Below are 21,121 nucleotides of genomic sequence, written 5' to 3' on the forward strand. Positions count from 1 at the left end.
ACATAATAAATAAATAAATATTAAAAAAAATAGCTTGGAATAATTACAGTAGATTCCTTTAAAACTTATTAAGTAATGCTGTGTATTACTGGCCCTGCCTTCTCCACAACATAGGGAATCGTTTGTAATCAAATAATAAGTTACATGGTAATCTGTGCTTGAGTGGCTTTAGAATATTTAGCATATATGAAAAGAAAAGATGCTAGTGAAAAGGTGAAATGAAAAAAAACTTTAATTTCAAGATGAACAAAGCCAAACTTAGTTCCATTTTGTTTTAACAATTTGTGTTATCACCGCCGGGCAGTGGTGGCGCACGCCTTTAATCCCAGCACTCGGGAGGCAGAGGCAGGCGGATCTCTAGGAGTTCGAGGCCAGCCTGGTCTACAAGAGCTAGTTCCGGGACAGGCACCAAAGCTACAGAGAAACCCTGTCTCGAAAAACCAAAAAAAAAAAAAAAAAAAACAAAAAAACAAAAAAAAAAACCAATTTGTGTTATCTCAAGGTTTTCAACTTTTCTGTATGATTTCTCTATTCTTTTTAAAGGAGAAAGGACAAAGTTCTTTTATTCTCCTTTCATGAGATCTACCCATATCACATGATTGATTGATTCATTCACTTAACACATGCATTTTGTTGCCTTTTATATATTAGTGTCATTCTAGGTACCGACAGAATATCAAAGAATAAAAACTCATTTTTCACACTTCTGCATTCTTAACTACAATATGAAATATATTAATACTAAGTGTGATGAGAAAAAACAGGGAATGGTGGGGATTTAGGAAAAGAGAGCTTGCACGGTTTGTTGTTGTTGTTTGGTTGGTTTTTCAAAACAGGGTTTCTCTGTGTAGCCCTGGCTGTCCACTCTTAAGACCATGCCTCAAACTCAGAAATCTGCCTTCCACTGCCTCTGACTCCCGAGTGCTGGCCCAGAGCCCGCAATTAAAGTAGGTTGATCAGGAGCTACTGTACTGAGAAGTGATGCTTGCATAAAACCCTGCAGGAAGTAAGTGGCCAAGCTGCACAAAGAGAAAGCTTGATTCAAGTAAGGAATACAAGTACAAAGTCCCCAGGTCTCAGTCATACAGATAGCTGTGGAATGCAGCGAGAACCCGTACGACTGGTGTGGGTGAAGTCCGTCTGCAGGCCAGATAACATGTAGTATTTTCACTTCGGGTTTACCGTATACCTGATGGGAAATCTTTGGAGGGTTTTCAACGAAGGAATAACATTTGATTTTATTACTTTTTTTCCTTCTTCTTGAGGCAGGGTCTTATGTAGCATAGTCTGACCTCAAACCTTGGTTTTCTGATCCTCCTGCCTCATCTGGAACAGTGGTATTACAGGCATGCTCCACAGCGCCTGGTTTGTGCAATGCTCGGATCCAAACCAGGGCTTTATGCATGTTAGCCAACTGAGCTATGTTTTGAACCTAATTTTATTTCATTTTTTTAAAATCATCTGACTACTATTTTGAGCCTACTGTGTATTTCCTTGGAGACATGCTTTAGTTCAAGAAATGGTTGCAGTTGGGTTGAAAAAAACGGGTAAGTTGTTCTTCTAGAAGACTCAAGTTCAGTGAATTCCTTGAATCTACTTCAGGTGGCTCCCAGCTGCCTTAACTCTAGCTTCAAGGACCTAAAACCTCTGGCTCCGCTTGTACCTGTGTCGTCGTACATCCCACACTCACACATATCATGAAATGATGAGAATTAAACCTTGAAAATAGTAAAAAAAGAAAAAGTTCCAATCATCCAGTGAAGAGAAGAGTTTGCAGGAGGTGGGGTGGTGAGCAGCATGCAGTCTAAATGTATTTTGAGTGTAGAAGTGCGGCTGACAGGGTGTGAGTTCTCAGACCAGGGTTTTCAAGGTTTTTGGCCTAAGTACTGCAAAGAAGTAACTAGAAGTAAACGTAATGGAGTGCTTATTTCTGGGTAGAAGACACAGGGTTTTGTATTTTTTCATTATTATTACTATTATTTTTACTGAAAGAGTAGGTTTAGTGGGAAAGGAAAAGTCTAAAGGCATGTGCCCGTCACCACGCTTGACTGGCCGCACGTTCTTCATCTTTCCGCCCCATTTTCAGGTGCTGGGAGTGTGGACATGTACATGGCTTGCTATTGCTATTTGTCATTTTGGACAATTTGACAATTTTGTAAAAAATACAAAAGAGGGCTAAGTTTCATAGTAGGAGTAATCCTCCCAAAGAATAATTGCCAATCTGTTTACATGTAGCTTACTCTTTTTAAACTACACATCTTTTTTTCCGTCTCAGGAAGTATTGTAACTGTATTACATTAAGTCTTGACAATGGGCTCTCCTAATGTGTTCTTGATGACATCACACTCAGATGCAAGATCTATTGTAGAGATATTGTCCTCATTCTGATTTTTAGTCTTTTTTTTTTTTTTTGTCTTTTTTTTTTTTTTTTTAGGTTTTTCGAGACAGGGTTTCTCTGTAGCTTTGGAGCCTGTTCTGGAACTAGTTCTTGTAGACCAGACTGGCCTCAAACTCACAGAGATCCGCCTGCCTCTGTCTCCCAAGTGCTGGGATTAAAGGCGTCTTGTTTCCATGGCTGTCAGCATAGTGATGCTAGCACAGCAGACTAGGATGTACAGAAGCTTAATAACAGTATTGTGTTTTTCTTCCTGTCTAACCTCCTCCTTACAGGGCATTTTTAACCAGTTTCAATGTAGCAGTGAAAAAGTGCTTCCCTCCGACACCCTCCGCAGTGCTCTGGCAAAGACTTTCCAGGATGAGCAGCGCTTCCAGCTGGGAATCATGGACGATGCTGCAGAGTGCTTTGTAAGTGCTGCCCTCGTGCCCTCTTGGTCCCTGTCAGGGACCATTTTATGACGGCGTTTACTGTGCCCTGCTCTCTGCACTGGGACCAGAGGTCTAGAGTCTACTACTGCAATGGGAATTGCCTAGTAGCTTTATGATTTTTTTTTTCCCTTCAGGCTTGGTGTAGTTTAATGCTTGTTACTACATAAAACAGTGGCTTTTACCTTCAGGAGAAGCAAGGCATGTTGAAGTACAAATTGTACTTCCAGAGCTTCTGATCCAGTAGTCTGGCAGAGTTCCCTGGTGATGCTGTATTGATGGTGCTCCTCTTGGGAACCACCATATTTTTATTAACTTCTCTTTTTCTAACAATACTAAGTAAAGATTGATGTTCCTTCTAAACAGTTACATTGCTCTAGTGACTTTATCCTTGACCTCCCACCTCCTAAGTGCTAAATGAATGTACTGACACACAGGAGTGCCACAGAAAAATCTTTTGACATTGGATAAATAGTACACAGAGTTCAGAAGAGTTGGGGGTCATTGGCTGGTTTTCATAGTGAGTTTAACTCTTTATTTCTTTTTAAGACTAGGTCTTGCAGTGGAGTCCTTGCAGGACTGGAGCTCTATTGCAAAATAAAAAAGGGGTAGTTATAGGAATAATGCTAAATGAAAATGTATTATTAAAAGTTTATTTACTGGGGCTGGAGAGATGGTTCAGAGGTTAAGAGCATTGCCTGCTCTTCCAAAGGTCCTGAGTTCAATTCCCAGCAACCACATGGTAGCTCACAACCATCTATAATGCGGTCTGGTGCCCTCTTCTGGCCTGCAGGCATACACACAGAATATTGTATACATAATAAATAAATAAATAAAATTTTTTTAAAAAAAAGTTTAAGAGCTAGTTCCAGGACAGGTTCCAAAACCACAGAGAAACCCTGTCTCGAAAAACCAAAAATAAAAAAAATTTAAAAAAGTTTATTTACTGGGATTGAGGATGTAGCTTAGTTGGTAGAGTACTTGCCTAATGTGTCTAGCCTTGTCTTATCCCTAATATATAAACCAGACATAGATGTACACCTGTAATTCCAGCACACATGAAGTAGAAACAGGAGTATCAGAAGATCAAAGTTATCCTGTGTAACATAGTGAATCCCAAGCCAGCCTAGGATATAGGAAACCTTGTTGAAAAAAAAGTTAATGTACTATACAATACCAATTATATCGTATTCTTGAGATGACGAAATGATAAACATGGAGGACTAGGCTGGTGATGAAGGAGTCAGGAGCATGGTAGATGGACAAGGCTCTGGAGAGGCAGTGTGGAGCAGCTCTGCAGTGTCTTGATTGTGCCAGTGGCCATAAGACTGCATGTGATGAAATCACATCAAGTTATATCCAAACCCACGTTCATGTAAAACAAGTAAAATCTGAATGATCTATGGCTTACATAATTTCTTGTGTTTATCTGTCTGCCTGTCTTTCTGTCTTTCTTTTTTCTTTAAAAAAAAGGTTAACAAAATTTAGAGATATTCTTGCTCTCCTGTAAGGTTTTTGGTGAATTGCTTGCCAATTTGCCCATTTGGCTTTTAAGTGTACTGCTTTTGTATTTTCCTGTCAGGAAAATCTGCTGATGAGAATTCACTTCCACATTGCGGATGAAAGCAAAGAGGACATATGTACTGCCCAGCACTGCATTTCTCACCAGAAATTCGCAATGACCTTGTTTGAGCAGGTAGACCTATCAATCCTCATGTCTTGGATTCTGTCTTTAAGAGCATTTTATCTGGGGGTGTAGAGTTAAATGGGTTTCAGAGAAGTTGATGATGTGGCTGTTTGCTCTGCTCTCCCTCTACCCAGTGTGTATGCACTAGCTGCGGCGCCACCTCCGACCCGCTGCCTTTCATCCAGATGGTGCACTACATCTCCACTACTTCCCTGTGGTGAGTTTCATCCTTTTTTTTTTGTTTGTTTGTTTAAGATTCATTTGTTTTTATTTTATGTGTATGAATGTTTTACCTGCATGTATGTTTGGGCACCATGCTTGTGCTTGGCACCACTAGAGGTCAGGGAGAATATAAGATACCCTGGAACTGGAATTACAGACAACCATAAGCTGACATTTCAGTGCTAGGAACTGAACCCGGGTCCTCTGGAACAGCAGCCACTGCTCTTAACTGCTATTCAAGTCATTTTTCCAGTCTGCTCTTATGGAATTCTTTATTGTACTGTTAGGTATACCTTCAATTAATTGGGTTTTAACTGAGGACCACCAAATAGCATATATCCTTATTGTTGAATCTGTGCTATATTACAAGACTCCTAGATTCCTAGGCTTATTAATAGTTAGCAAAATGGAAGGAGAAATGGAGAGTCAGGGATTTGGGGACAGGTAGAGAGACTCACTTTGTTTGTAGGACACTGAGGTTAGTCAGGGCATGGAATTGTCGTATAGTCAGCAAATGAAAATCACACATGCACACGACACCTTTAATTCTAGCTCTCGGGAGGCAGAAACTAGTGGACCTCTCTGTGTTGGGGGCCATACTGGTCTACATAGCTTGTTCCAAGACAGCCACAGAGAACTCAAAATAAGACCCTCTCTTAAAAAGGGAAAAAGAAAATGACATTTTCTTTGAGTTAGGGTTGGTATGAATGATTTTGTTTTTTAATTTAGCCATAACTTGGTATAACATCTGTTATTACCTTCCTTTCCCCATCTTGAAGTAACCAGGCTATTTGTATGCTGGAAAAACGAGAAAAACCATCACCAAGTATGTTTGGTGAGTTGCTTCAGAATGCCAGCACCATGGGGGATCTGCGAAACTGTCCGGTGAGTTAACTCTTTGGACTTTAGGATGAGAAAGAGAACCCTGGTTTGTAGCATCGCCAAGGAGCAGGTGAGAATGTTTGAACTAGCACTGTGTGTGTATTTCAGAGCAACTGTGGGGAGAGGATCCGGATTCGCCGTGTGTTGATGAACGCGCCACAGATTATCACAATTGGACTGGTTTGGGACTCAGACCATTCAGACTTGGCAGAGGATGTCATCCACAGTCTGGGCACCTGCCTTAAGCTGGGTGATGTATGTATTAGCCACCTTTATTTCTGTATTGTTCAAGCACTGAACAGACAGGCATGTTCTAAGTGGCAATTAATATAGCATTTTTGGGCAGATATACTTGCGTTTCTGTGTGCAGATTCATGAGCCTCATGCACATGCTCACATACCACTTTTGTGAGGATGGTAGAACCCTTTTAGAAAAAAAAGGCACAATTTTTGTCTTGAAAGACAGGATGGGCAGAACTTAGATATTGGTAAAAAAAAAATTAGTTTCCATGGGATGTTTATTGTTTGTTTATACCAGGATGGTGCAGAGAAGTGTATTCAACCATGGGAAATAGTAAGGTCAAAGGAACAAAGTCTTGACTTTAGGAACTGAAGGAGGTAGAAGTTGGTGGCCTGAGCCCAAGAATAGGAAATTCACAGCGAGGACACAACAGAGAGACCATCACCAAGGCCATTCCCTTGTGAGGGGGAAAGATTTTTGTTTTTGTTTTTTTATTGTAGACAAGAGAGAGAATGAGAATAGACAGAGGCATCTGGGGTAAGTCTGCCTTGGCTACTCTCCAAGACAGAGAGAGGAGCAGAGAGAAAAGGCAAGGAGGGGGCAGACTGGCAATTGCCAGGCTGTGGAAGCAGAGAAGACAGCAAAAATAGTGGGGGAGTCCTGCCAGTTAAAGAGGTTGTGTTGCAGCAGGAGGAGGGCCGGTTAGTGGAACAGCTTGGGAACTAGCATGGAGTCTAATCTGTTGGAAGTTTATTTGCATTAATGGAGGGCTAGTTGTTCCCTCTGGAGACTGGAAATCTGTAGGGACAGACAGGAAAGTGATGGCTTCCCACCAACAAACAGAAAGTCACTTTACAAGGTTCCTGAGGAATGCTGAGTGTCATTGGGTCAGAATTCAGCATGAATCCAGATTGCCATTCTGTGGGGTTGGTATCTGACAGTAATAAAATAGCCTAGATGATAATTTACTATCTTAGGGGTTTCTGTCTATTTATTTTGGGGAATGGGGAAATAAAATGTGAGAGTAGGTTTCATTCTTATAAGCTTTATGATAGGGACAGCTCATGTTTTCCTTCAGTTCAAGGAGAACCAAAAAGTCTGGTTTCCTTTGTTTTGGTTTCTGTCTGGGACAGTCCCATGGCCAAGGAGAGGCTGTTTTTGTTTTAAATAACCACTCCTGAGAATAGATGAGCTGTCTGGGGTCACAGTTTGGATCTCCTCAAGGAATCTAACATCTTAAAAATAGGGTTCTTGTTTGTTTCTTTGTTTTACAGTCTAAATATTCTATATTATTTCTAGTTTAATAAAAAGAATCTTTGAGTCAGAATCTCATATAATACAAGCTGGATAACAATGGGATATATAGCCTAGTTTGCTCTTGAATTCTTAATACTCTTGCCTTTATCCCTCTTTATCTATTAGGTAAAGGATAAAGGATTATAGGTGTGTGCCATCATGCCTGATTTTGATTTAATTATTTTGATTATTTTCTCAACCAGGTCAATTCTTAGTTCAGAATCCCTTAATTCAAATGTTTGTGTCTCTTAGCGCTTGAGACAGAGCTGAGCGTCTAGGAGCTGAAAAAAAATTGAAACTTGAGAGCTGGTTTTTGTTTTGTTTTGAAATTGTTGTGGCTTCTCTTAGGATTCAGAATGAAAATATTGAACTTAGCATGTAGCCCAGGCTAACTTTAGACTTATGATCCTCTTGCCTTAGCCTCCCTGGGTTGGCATTATAGGCATGTGCCAACATGTATGCCTTTCCAGTTCATTTCTAATAAATAATCTGGACTATCAAAAATATTTCAGCTTGAGGGGAAAAACAAGTTACTGTCTTTATTTAAGAGATGCTGATGGCCACTGGACATGGTAGTACACATCTGTAAGCCCAGCATTTGAGAGGCAGAAGCAGAAGATCAGGAGTTCAGAATCATTCTTAGCTATACAGTGAGTGGAAAACCAGTCTGGCTATATGAGGCTCTATCTTGATAAAACAAAACAAAATAAAGAAATGTTGACGGAAGAGCTAGTGTGGTAGTGTGTGCTCATAGTCTCAGCATGCAGAAGGCTGAGGCTGCGGCCACCAGCCGGGGATAGGTACATAGTGTGGCGTTGTTCAGGGTGGAGAAGAAAGAGAAATATTGATGGAGTCTGCTGAGGAGTTATGTTAGATGGTTGACTGTGTGATGAGTCTTTCCCTTCTTTTTGTTTTCTTCCTATAGTTGTTTTTCAGAGTAACAGATGACCGGGCCAAACAGTCTGAACTATACTTAGTAGGAATGATCTGTTACTATGGCAAACATTATTCTACATTCTTTTTTCAAACAAAGATCCGAAAATGGATGTATTTTGATGATGCTCATGTCAAAGAGGTAGGAATATACAAGGATCTTGAAGTATTTGGTGACTGAAATTTAAAAAAATATATTTATTTTTCCTCAGTTTTTATTTTAATAGTTTTGAATGGTGATTCTCTACACTGTTGGTAAGACACACATACTTTGTGTTTGGATTGGTTGTTTTTCTTTTTCTTAAAAAAAAGATTTAATTTAATTTTCATTTTTATTTATTGTGGGTTTTTTTGGGGGGGAGCAGGGTTTATCTGTGTAACCTTGGCTGTCCTGGAACTCTCTTTGTAGACCAGGCTGGCCTTGAACTCACAGAGATCTACCTGTCTCTGTCTCCTGAGTGTTGTGATTAAAGGCATGTGTCACCACTGCATGGCTAATTTTATTATTTGAAAACCGTGTCTGTGTATATGTATGCACATTTATGTGGGTATGGTATGTGAGTGTAGGTGAACACAGAGGCTAGAGTGGTCAGAACCCCCTGGGTCTAGAATTACAGGTGTTTGTGAGAACTAAATTCCAGTCTTCTAGAAGAGCATTAGCCAGTCTTAGTCATCTCTTCAGCCCCAGTAGGTTGTTTTTCTGAAGCAGGGTTTTGATCTGTAGTCCAGGCTGGCCTGGAACTCAAAATGTAGTCCAGGCTTCAACTCGTAGAGAAGTCCTCCTTCCTTAGCCTCTCAAATTACAGGTAAGAGCTATTACACCTGGACTTTATCTGTTAAACATAAGGACAGTAGTTTTAAAATTCTGTAATAGATAGGAACAGAATATCTTTTATTATTTTCTCTCAGTTTCTCTAGACATTCAGCATGGTTTGTTTTTATAGTTGACAAATCATCATCATTATTAAATGGTTTATTGGAATGGGAACAAGTAATGTAGCTAATTAGATTTTGTGGTTAACTCCGAGTTGAGGACTTTCAATTTGGCATTATCCATAGGTGATAATTTGTTTCAAGGCTATTAAAATTATCCTTTCCAGGCAGTGGTTGTGCACACCTTTAATCCCAGCACTTGAGAATCAGAGGCAGATCTCTGTGAGTTTGAGGCCAGTCTGTTCTACAGATCAAGTTTCAGGATAGATAGGGCTACAAAGAGAAACAAACAAAACAAACAAATAAAAATTATCCTACAATTCTCATTTCCCTGGAGAGGTTAACATGAAAGATGGGCTATGGTGATACCTAAAGCAAGAAACTTGTCTTGTCTAAAGAAGACTCTATGGATAAACTGGTCTAGGTGTCTGCATCAGTTAGGAAGCTACTTGTCATAAAATCAGCAGGATCAGGAGGGTGGTCGGGAGAGAATGGGAGGGGAGGAGGGAGGGGAAACTGTTGTTGGGATGTAAAATAAATGAATAAATTTAATAGTAAAAAAATTAGCAGCTATGAAGGCTGCTGTAGATATGATAATCATATCAATATGTAGATTTGAAGCAAAATCTTCCACTAGTAGAGTCTTTGTCAAATTTCAATATTCTCTTTTGTGGGGAGGGACAACAAATTATTTTTTAACCTGAAAAGTATTCCTACAAAACAATAAGATTGGGATGTGAAACATAAACTATGCTTTAGTTTAAATAATGGCAACTTAGCTTTAACTTACTGAAAGTGCGTTCTGAGTAAACTATCATACTAGCTAGTTGTCTAGCTGGCAAGCCATAATTACACCTAAGAATGCCTGGTTCACGCTTAGGAAAGGATGAATCTATGGCTGTTACGTTACTCTTCCACTGTGGTTGCAGAGCGGAATCCATCACAAAGCTACCCGAGAGGTTCAAACTGTCTATTTTAAGCAGTTTGCATTTTATGTCTTGCCATGTGTGAACTCTAAAATTGAATGTTATTTATTCTAAGATACTCTGTAAGAGAGTTTCTATTTTCCTTTCAGCTTTGTTAAGGTGATTTTAATATTTAGGAATGAAATTGTGGAAGTGGAAATTTGAAGTGAGCTCTTAAATCTAATGTCTATGAAAAGAAGTTGATTAATAAAGCAACCTAGACTCCTCACATAGCATGTCCACCTTTGTGAGGTTTTTTTTGCATATTTCAAAACTGAGTTAATGGTTCACATAAATAAAGCCAATTGGACTCATTCTTTTCTCTGATAGTATTTTAATGCTTTCTTTAAAAGGGGGCTTAATAAATAGTCATTAAGTTTAGATCTAAGATCTTTTTTGTTCTACCTAATTTTTGTTGTAAAGAAACTACATTAGGAAAGGAATTATGCTTTGAATTGTGGATATGAATCATAATTGTCATATTCTTCTGGTGTTTCTGGCTCAGATTGGTCCGAAATGGAAGGATGTGGTAACCAAATGCATTAAAGGGCATTATCAGCCCTTGCTGCTGCTTTATGCAGATCCCCAGGGTACCCCAGTGTCTACCCAGGACCTGCCTCCCCAAGCTCAGTTCCTGTCATACACCAAGACATGCTACGATAGTGAAGATTCAGGTGAGCAGCCTAGCCCTCCCACCGCCCCGTGGAGTCAGATAGCAGCTCATAGTCTAGCTAGGAGGAAGAGGGTCTATTACATTGTAAGTGCCAACTTGTGCAAAACTAATTAGCATCAAGCTTCGTTTTCTTCAGCTTCAAAGAGTGTATTGCCTGAAATCAGCTTGCCCCAAATCAAAAGTGAGAAGGCAGCTATGCTTGTTTGCATCAAGATCCTAAAATAAAATTATAAGGGATGCTTCAGTAGCCTTGTTACATTGTTAAGGTTATTGATTCCTTCTAGTAGTGTTACAGTGTCTTAAGTGAATTTTTAAAAAGATATGTATTTATTTTATTTTATATGTGTGAGTGTTTTTGCCTGTGTGTATGTTGTACTGTGTTTATGCTTGGTGCCTACAGAATCCAGAAGGTGTTGAGTCTTCCAGAACTGGAGGTATGGATGGTTATGATCTACCATGTGGGTGTTGGAAACTGAACCCCAAGCCAAGAGCAGAAAGTGTTCCTAACCACGAGCCGAGCTATCTCAGCAGCCCCTGGCTTAATGAATTGCTAAGAAGCACTGGAATAGTTCTAATCCTTGGAAGTCAAAGAGTTTTGTTTAAATTCCAGATGTAGAAGTGATGGTCCTCAGTGTATGAATCATTTGTTCCAGTGTAAGCCAACTGTTCAAAATTGCATAATGCCTTTCTATGGAAATAACTTTAACACTAAAGTCTCAGGGTATCCCACAGAGGCTGATAATATTTGAACTATCGCCCTTGTAGTTTGATCTTGAGTTCTGTAAAGGTGCAGGATTGACTCTTAGTATAGTTTCAAAAGAGAAGGTACTTGCCTTAAAGTCTTCCCCTCCCATTGCATCTCATTCCTGTTTGGTCTGCTGTGTTTCTTCCTACTGTTTCGTTTTGATTTGGTGGGGTTTTTTTTTTTGTTTTTTTGTTTTTTTGTTTTTTTTTTTTGAGACAGAGCCTCACTATGTAGCACAGACCAGCCTAGAACTCACTATGTAGCTCAGGCCAGCTTCTATTTTATGGTGATCCTCCTGCCTCAGCCTCCTGAGTGCTGGGCTTATACCAGGTTCAACCACTCTTCCTGTTTTGTACCTCACCCGGACCTACTCTATTTCTTCCTTTAGTCAAGTGCCCATTTGTCTGTTGTGTTTATCTAGATAAGGGTTTGGAGAGAAGCCTTCTGTTGGACACATTCACACTAAAGAATGAAAACAGCCCCATAATTCCTCAAAGATACTAACAATGTGTATGTCAACTTTTAAAGCAACATAAAAAACAATATAAGACAGAGCGCCTCTAAGATAGGTGAGCAGTGCTGTGTGGACGGTATAGGGAGAGTCTCTAAGATAGGTGAGCAGTGGTGTGTGGACGGTATAGGGAGAGTTTCTAAGATAGGTGAGCAGTGGTGTGTGGACAGTATAGGGAGAGTTTCTAAGATAGGTGAGCAGTGGTGTGTGGACAATATAGGGAGAGTCTCTAAGATAGGTGAGCAGTGGTGTGTGGACAATATAGGGAGAGTCTCTAAGATAGGTGAGCAGTGGTGTGTGGACAGTATAGGGAGAGTTTCTAAGATAGGTGAGCAGTGGTGTGTGGACAGTATAGGGAGAGTTTCTAAGATAGGTGAGCAGCTGGCTGCATGACAGGTTGGCCTGGGGCTTTCCAACTATATAGATCTTACGTCTCACAACTTTTTCATTTCTTCCACTTTCCCCATAGGTTTTCTAAAAACCCCACAGTTTTTCACAGTGGCAGGCAAAGTGAGGGCTTCAGCAAGGTAGGGACAGGGGTGGGAGGAATTGTATGTGTGTCTGGATTACCTGGAAGATGGGTGTTGGGAAGAATGGCTCTGTGGTGTATTCTTCTCCCCCTTCCTTCTAGGAAGTTCTTGCTTTATGGGTCTTTGTTGCATCCATCTCCCTTCTTCATCTCTGTTGTTCTCTCTCTCCTTACTTTTCCCCTGTGTCTCCTCCTTCCTTCAGGAAGGGAGCCTTCCATCTCAAGTGACACTCGAACAGATTCTTCAACGGAGAGCTATCCCTACAAACATTCTCACCATGAGTCTGTGGTCAGTCACTTCTCTTCTGATTCTCAGGGGACAGTCATCTATAATGTGGAGAATGATTCCATGTCTCAGAGCAGTCGGGACACAGGTAGGGACTTAACATAGGACTCTGCTTGCCTGATTCAATTCCTGCATAGAAAGTCTCCCAAGAAAAAGAAACTGGGGCAAATAGTAAGTAGTATGCAAGGCTAAAAAGTGCAGAATTTGGGTAATTGAGTAGTATACAAAGAAACTTGGTAGTTCTGAATGATTGCATATAGGAGTACATCAGTAAGGACCATGTGATGTGATTGTCAACGTAATTTTTTTTTGTTTGTTTTGTTTTTCGAGACAGGGTTTCTCTGTGGTTTTGGAGCCTGTCCTGGAACTAGCTCTTGTAGACCAGGCTGGCCTCGAACTCACAGAGATCCGCCTGCCTCTGCCTCCCAAGTGCTGGGATTAAAGGCGTGCGCCACCACCGCCCGGCCATAATTTTTCTTAAGTCTACTTTGTCCTGCTATCCTTTTAATCCCATTAGAATCCTTTTGCCTTGTCTTCTTCCTGGCCATGTTTCATGCCATGGTTTTGAGTGAAAGGCTTCAAGAGAAGGTATATTTATGAGTGGGAATACCTGTTCATCCTCATACTAGGTTTCTGAAGGAAGAGGTGCAAATAAAGAAAGGATGGCCTGCTTATTAGTGTACATTCCATACCAAAAAATTCTCGAATTGTTTTTTAATCAGTCTTGTATCAGTGGAAGACATCATTACAGGGCACAGAAGGAAGAATGGTGAATGACTACTGAGATGGAAAGTTATGAGAAATAGAATAGCTAAGGCACGAAATATTGTCTGAATGCCTAAGGATTTGGGGGATTAGTGAAGCCTTTGGATCAATGCTTTATTCTCTTCATTTTTAAAAAAATTTCTTTTGCCGGGCGGTGGTGGCGCACGCCTTTAATCCCAGCACTCGGGAGGCAGAGGCAGGCGGATCTCTGTGAGTTCGAGACCAGCCTGGTCTACAAGAGCTAGTTCCAGGACAGGCTCCAAAACCACAGAGAAACCCTGTCTCGAAAAACCAAAAAAAAAAAAAAAAATTCTTTTTAGCCGGGCGCACGCCTTTAATCCCAGCACTTGAGAGGCAGAGGCAGGCGGATCTCTGTGAGTTCGAGACCAGCCTGGTCTACAAACGGAGTTCCAGGACAGGCTCCAAAGCTACAGAGAAACCCTGTCTTGAAAAACCAAAAAAAAAAAAAAAAAAAATTCTTTTTAAAAATTATTCTTTTTATAAGTATGGATGTTTTGCCTGCATGGATATCTTTGTACCATATGTGTGCCTGATGCCCACAGAGACCAAAAGAGGTCCTTGGGCCAGGCAGTGGTGGTATACGCCTTTAATCTCAGTACTCAAGAGGCAGAGGCAGGCAGATCTCTGAGTTTGAAGCCTGTAACTAAAGTTATAGATGATTATGATTTCAGGTAACTGATTTTTTTTGTTTGTTTGTTTTTCAAGACAGAGTTTCTTTCTGTATCCTTGGCTGTCCTGAAACTATCTCTGTGGACCAGTCTGGCCTCAAACTCATAGAGATCCGCCTGCCTCTGCCTCCTAAGTGCTGGGATTAAAGGCATGTACCACCAGTGCCTGACTTTAGGTTACTTCTTAATTTAATTAATTCATTCATTCATTCTTGTTTTATTTCTTGACAAGGTCTTGTTTTGTAGCGTAGGTAGATCTCACACTCAAGATGCCCTTGCTTCAGCCTCTTATGTGCTAGGATTACAGGTGTACAACACCACACCTGGCTTTATTTATTTGTTCATTTTTAAAATTTTGATATGAGGTCTTAGTATGTTGCCCAGGCAGTTCTGAAAGTCCTGAGCTCATGTGGTTCTCCTTCCTCAATATCTCCATTGGTGACACTATGGACTCATGCCACTGCACCTTGTTAGGTGACTTTTAATGTGTGGATATTTCCCCTTCGGCTTTCTCCTTGCTATTTATGGTCGAAAACTAGGTAGTTTCACTTGTATATGTCCCAGATTCTGAGTTTTGATGGTACTTGAGCATTTTACTCTATCCTCTTCCTTCCTTTTCTCCTTCCTTCCTCCTTCCCTCCCCCTCTTTATTTATTCATTTATTTTTATTTGAGACAGGGTTTCTGTGTTTCTCTGACTGTCCTGGAACTCGCTGTGTAGACCAGGGTAGCTTCAAACTCAGAGACCCACCTGCCTCTAGACCCACACCTTTTGAGTGCTGGGATTAAAGATGTCCACCACTATTGCCTGACTGTCTTTTTTTTTTTTTTTTTTAATTTAACTTGTTTTGTATGTGGGTGTTTTGTCTACATGTATGTTTGTGCACCTCATGCATGCAGTGTCCTGAAGGCCCAAAGAAGGTTTTGGAGCCTCTAGAACTGGAATTATGAGTGGATATGAACTGTCGTATAGGTGCTAGGAATTGAGCCTGGATTCTCTGGAAGAGCAACTGATGCTCTTAACCACTGAGCTGTCTTTTTAGCCCTTGAAGAATGCTGGGGATTGCACCCGAGTCCTGTAGAAGAGCATTCAGTGCTCTTAGCTACTGAACCATTCTCTAGCTCCCAAATTTAATTTTTCCCCTTCCCTTCCCTCCCCCTCCCCTCCCCCTCTCCCTTCCCCTCCCTGTTTTTTGAGACAGGATTCTTTGTGTACCTAGGCTGTCAGACAGCTTGCTTTGTACACTAGGCTGGCCTTAAACAGACAGAGATCCACTTTTCTCTTCCTCCTCAGTGCTGTGATTAAAGGTATATACTACCACTGCCTCCATCCTCTTTCTTATAAGTTGGACCTAGAAGTTTGGTCAGACTCATTGGATTTCTTTTGAAGACTGTTGTATAGATGGTGTTAGGTGCAATTGTTTTGTAAGGCTGTCTTTCTGGCACTGTGAGTCAGAGAGAAGCCAGTCCTGTGAGGGAATGATATATGTATTAAGTTTACGGTCAGTAGAATCCCTAGTGGTTTAACCTTGGTATCATTTAGTTGCTGTAGGGGATTTTCTTTTTTTGTAAGTGTTTCTCTTGGACCCAAATAAACAAATAGATGGATGAAAGCAATAAAAGTTTGCATGAGGCGATTGGTTGAGAATAATATCCATCACATTGCATTACTGATAACCTAAGTGCCTATAAGGCTCTTTATACACCAACATGTCAAAATAAATTTGTTAGCTTTCATGCATTTGAGAATCTGGGCAGTGTCTTTATTTAGCCTGTCATCAAACTTCATTCACCTTCTGGGTTCCAGCTGCATAGCTGATTGTATTCTTCAGAATCTGACCTTTCTTTAATATAAATCATACTCATACATTTGCATATTATAGGTATGATGCCAGGAAAGTTACATAAAATATTGATTTCCCTTGGGGTTTCTCAGTGATTATTGACGAGGAATTATGTATGTTTGAGTGAAGTCAGATTTGGTAGAGCATAGGTTGGAGATGAAAATGAGAAATAATCAAAATTGAAATACCTTTTAAATTTCACATTTGCAGAGGATTTAGAACTGAATCCTAAAGCCACATACAATGAGAGCTGCTGCCAAATAAGTAAAAGCAAACTCTGACTTCAGTTTATGAGGGTGGGAGGTGGACGTGATGCATGCCTCTAATTCCAGTGTGTAAGAGGCAGAATTGCTATGAATTAAGGCCAGCCTGGACTGTATAGAATAAAAGCAAGACCCTAACAAGACTACCTTAAGTAAACAAAATAAAACCCACTTACCTCAGATTTAAAAAAAGAAGAAAGTGTCATGTGTGATAGTGTACACCGTTAGTCCCAGCACTTGGGAGGCAGAAACTAGTGGATCTACGTTGAGTTCAAGGCCAGCGTAGTCTACAAAATGAGTTCTAGGACAGATGAGGTTACACAGAGAAACCCTGTCCCCAAAAGGGGGGTGGGGTGGGACGAAAAATGTGGGTTCATGACATTTATTTATTTATTTATTTATTTATTTATTTACCTTTGAAAAATTGGCAAGGGCTGATGAACAGTGCCTACTTGGTCTTGCAAAGTTTTGATTCCTCAGCACTAAAGAGCAAACAGAAGTTGTTAATCAACATCTTTAGTTTTTCTGGGTCACGGGAAAGATGATGAATATGGTTTGAGGCTGGTGATTGTTGAGGATATGTTAGATTGGGAAGGCACCGTTGATTACCTGAGCTTTTCTTCACTTAGCTACTGAGAGAGTCTTACACTTACATCAGATAGTTCTGACCCTTACAGTTTCTGATTCATGTGTATAATAAATTTGTGGCACTACTACATGTCCCAAAGGGAGACCCCTCTCAACAGGGGAGGGGTCATTTGCAGAAAGCAGCTCACTCCCATTTCCTTGTTCTTTCAGGCCACCTAACTGATAGTGAATGTAACCAGAAGCAAACATCGAAGAGAGGGTCTCTGGTAGAGCGCAAGAGGAGCTCTGGCCGCGTTAGGAGGAAAGGTGATGAACCCCAGGCCTCAGGTTACCACAGTGAAGGCAAGCCATCTGCACTCCTTTGCTTCCTCCATCAAACTTTTGTCTTTTTTGCCAAAGGAATTTATTTGCCTTCTTTTTCAACTTTAGGATCAAGACATTTGTGATTATTTTAAACACCTTTTTTTCTTTCATTCTTTCTGATTTCTAGGAGAAACACTGAAAGAGAAGCAGGCTCCTAGGAATGCCTCCAAATCCAGCAGCACCAGCAGGCTAAAGGATTTCAAAGAGACAGTTAGCAATATGATCCACAGCAGGCCTTCCTTGGCTTCTCAGACCAGTGCGGGATCTCCTGGTGCAGGGAGGGCAGGTGACCAGCCAGACAAGACACCACCAAGGAACTTGCCTTCATCCTCTTGGGACTGGGAAAGTGAGAGTACCAGTAGTGAAGTGAAATCCAGTTCTTCCAGCAAGTACCGCCCAACATGGAGACCCAAACGAGAGTCTCTGAATATTGACAGCATTTTTAGTAAGGACAAAAGGAAGCACTGCGGCTATACCCAACTTAGGACCTTTTCTGAAGATTCAGGTGAGCAGAAATAAGGGAACAAATGGGCTTTCAGATACGATTGATTTATATGTTTAAAAATCCTGGGTTTGGGGGCTGGAAAGATGACTCAGAGGTTAAGAGCACTGGCTGCTCTTTCAGAGGTCATGAGTTCAATTCCCAGCAACCATATGGTGGCTCACAACCATCTATAATGAGATCTGGTGCCCTCTCCTGGTGTACAGACAGAACACTGTATATGTAATAAATAAATTAAAAAAAAAGACATTCTGAGTTTTCTAGTATAGCTGTCAAGGAACATCTTTACTCTGCTGTTATGTTATTTGAAGATATGACTTGAGTGAATAATGTCTAGAGGGTGGGTTTAGTTAGATTTTCATTTAGGCAAACTCTAAATCTACTTCCTCTATTTGCCCTTTGGGGTAGCTAAGGAACTGACATCAGATGAAATAAAGAAGCCTCTTGCTTACGACATTAAAGCTGGTGGACCAAGCTCACAGCATAAACCTTGGGGTGCACCCCGGCCAGGCTCTCATCTTTTAGAGCAGCATCCACGCCTGATCCAGCGGATGGAATCTGGCTATGAGAGCAGCGAGAGGAACAGCAACAGCCCTGTGAGCTTGGATGCGGCCCCTCCTGAGACCGTGAATGTCTACAGGTATTGTCTGCTTTATAGCAGTAGTTCTTTGTGACAGTGGGAGCTTCCAGCTGTGAGTTAGGTGAGTGAAGAGATAGGTTTTAGCACTGTCCAGTCATCTTCTCTACCCGCTTTTCTGTAGCAGCAGCACCCTCTGTTGGGAGGAGGAGTAAAGGCAGTGACTTTCATTTCAAGCATTATCTATGCAGTAATATTTGTTTAGTACATACTTAAATGAAACATAATAAAGTTGGAGCAATATAGAGAATACTAACAAGGGTAATGGTGCCAACTTGTAAAATGTTCCTCATTTGTTAGGTTGTAGGACCAACATGTCTAGAGATCTAATATATAACACAAATATAAGCTTTTAAAATTGTACTGTTAGCCGGGCGGTGGTGGCGCACGCCTTTAATCCCAGCACTCGGGAGGCAGAGGCAGGCGGATCTCTGTGAGTTTGAGACCAGCCTGGTCTACAGAGCTAGTTCCAGGACAGGCTCCAAAGCCACAGAGAAACCCTGTCTGGAAAAACCAAAAAAAAAAAAAAAAAAAAAAAAATTGTACTGTTTGTGGAATTCATAATGAATGGGATTTTAGCTGCTCTTGACACAAAAAGACAAAACCGGTCTCTGTGAGGTAATGGGTGCTGATTTCTGCTTTACTTTTGGCAGCCTTGAGCATTAACCTATTCTACCACATGCACTGTGCTGTGCACTTGAAATGTCCACATCTCTTAGATATAATATTATAGTTCAGTCTCTTCTTAAATTCGTTTTTGTAGCCGGGCGGTGGTGGCGCACGCCTTTAATCCCAGCACTCGGGAGGCAGAGGCAAGCGGATCTCTGTGAGTTCGAGACCAGCCTGGTCTACAGAGCTAGTTCCAGGACAGGCTCCAAAGCCACAGAGAAACCCTGTCTCGAAAAACCAAAAAAAAAAAAAAAATTCGTTTTTGTAGCCCAGACTGACCTTCAACTTAAGTTGATTCTTTTGCCCAATTTCCAAAGTGCCGAGATGACAGGAGAATACCACCATACACACCGTGAATGATTGTGATCTTACATTTTAATTTTAAAAATTGTTTGGGAGGTCAAAAACATCACTTAGCAATTAAAAGTACTTGTTGCTTTTGCAAAGGCCCTGATTAGAATCTCAGCACCCACATCAGGCTACTGTAGCTTTAGGGGATCTGACATACTACTCTGCCTTCTACAGGCACCCACCATAAGCATGTGCAGACACATGCATAAATAAAAATCAATTGTTTAGTAATTATTTTTCAACAAAAGATGAATTAGTGAGTCAAAACAATGATTTTAAAATCACAGAAGAGCCTGGGCAGTGGTGGTGCACGCCTTTAATCCCAGCACTTGGGAGGCAGAGGCAGGCGGCTCTCTGTGAGTTCGAGGCCAGCCTGGTCTACAAAGCGAGTTCCAGGACAGCTAGGACTGTTAAACAGTGGGGAAAAAAAAAGAAGAAATCATATTTTTAACTTATTCTTGATTTCTGTTATGGTTTTGAGTACTGGGAACCCAATTATGAAACCATTGATAATCATAATCTTATAACATAATAATGACAATTTTGTATAGCTCATTATACCCTGCCTATAGGCCTCATTTTGCGCTTCATACATGTTTTTATTGTTGCTGTGGAAGCAATATTATTTTTATTATTTTAATTTTTACTTGCTTTTTGTTTGTATGTTTGGTTTTTCAAGACAGGGTTTCTCTGTGTAGCTCTTGCTTGTCCTGGAACTTGCATGGTAGACCAGGCTGGCTTCGATTTCTGGAATTCAATTACAGGCATGCACCACACATCCCCCCTCTGCCAACCAGAAACAGTATTTTTAATCTTCTGTTTTGAAAGGAATGATTCTATACTCCTTTGAAAGCGTTTTGCCATATTCTTCTTTTCCCATTGTTCTTGCCTACCTACTGGACCATGTTTTATGTATGAGAAATGCTACGAAGGTTTATTACATTGGGCTTGAATTTAGCTCAGTGGTTACAGTACTTGCCCAGCGTGGGTAAGATTCACAGTTCTGCCCTCCAGAATAAAAGGCATCAGTGAGAAATAGGAAAATAATAATATGAGAATATCTTCTTTAATTCACATAGTAGATTTTGGATGTCTGCTAGATGCTAGATATTTTTGTTTGGTTTTGTTTCTAGACAGGTTTTCTATGTGTAGTCCTGGCTGTCCTGCAACTTGCTCTGTCTGGCCTTGAACTCACAGAGATCTGCCTGTCTCTGTCTCTGCCTCTTGAGTGCTGGGATTAAAAATGTGCGCAACCACCGCCTGGCAGCCAGATATTATCAGACACACAGATGCGAAGGAAGCTAGAGAAGAACACAAGTATCTGCTTCAGAGGCCACAAGCAGAACGAGCGAGTTCATTGAGTAAGCAAGCAAAAGACAAGAAGGATGAATAGTCGGCAGCAGGCAGACAACAAGACATCGTGAAATCTGTTGTACGTTCCGAGATGACTAAAGTAGCCCAATTGAGAACGCAAGCAAAAGTAACATCATCAATTTGGAGCTCAGAAACAGTTAGCAGAAATTGACTGGGACTGGGGAAGGCCCCTTGAGGTAGCCAGTTGGAGTTCCTGATTGAGAGAATCCTGAGCAGAGCAGAGTATCCCTTTGGCTGAGGCTTCTAAGTAAAAGAGCAAATGATAGCAAACAGCTAATACCATAAAATTGGGGCTTACAGTCATTCAGCACAAGCTGGCTGGAGAAGCTGAGGGAGCCGACTGCAGCTTCC

General features: G+C 40.9%; 1 protein-coding gene across 11 annotated transcripts in view; it reads left to right on the top strand.

Moving 5' to 3' along the window:
- Nucleotides 1-21,121, top strand: part of Usp54 (ubiquitin specific peptidase 54) — a 111,091-nt gene that overhangs the window by 51,699 nt on the left and 38,271 nt on the right. For 5 of the 11 annotated variants that reach the window (XM_057785784.1, XM_057785791.1, XM_057785794.1 and 2 more), the window contains exons 4-14: nt 2,671-2,805; nt 4,406-4,519; nt 4,645-4,727; nt 5,512-5,617; nt 5,723-5,869; nt 8,077-8,226; nt 10,488-10,656; nt 12,644-12,814; nt 17,085-17,216; nt 17,365-17,742; nt 18,148-18,379. In XM_057785784.1, the coding sequence (XP_057641767.1) occupies nt 2,671-2,805; nt 4,406-4,519; nt 4,645-4,727; nt 5,512-5,617; nt 5,723-5,869; nt 8,077-8,226; nt 10,488-10,656; nt 12,644-12,814; nt 17,085-17,216; nt 17,365-17,742; nt 18,148-18,379 (1,817 nt within the window). The other 6 variants (XM_057785787.1, XM_057785792.1, XM_057785786.1 and 3 more) reach the window with 5 other exon arrangements.

The sequence above is a fragment of the Chionomys nivalis genome, chromosome 12 (genome assembly GCF_950005125.1).
Source record: "Chionomys nivalis chromosome 12, mChiNiv1.1, whole genome shotgun sequence".
Classification (NCBI taxonomy): Eukaryota; Metazoa; Chordata; class Mammalia; order Rodentia; family Cricetidae; genus Chionomys; species Chionomys nivalis.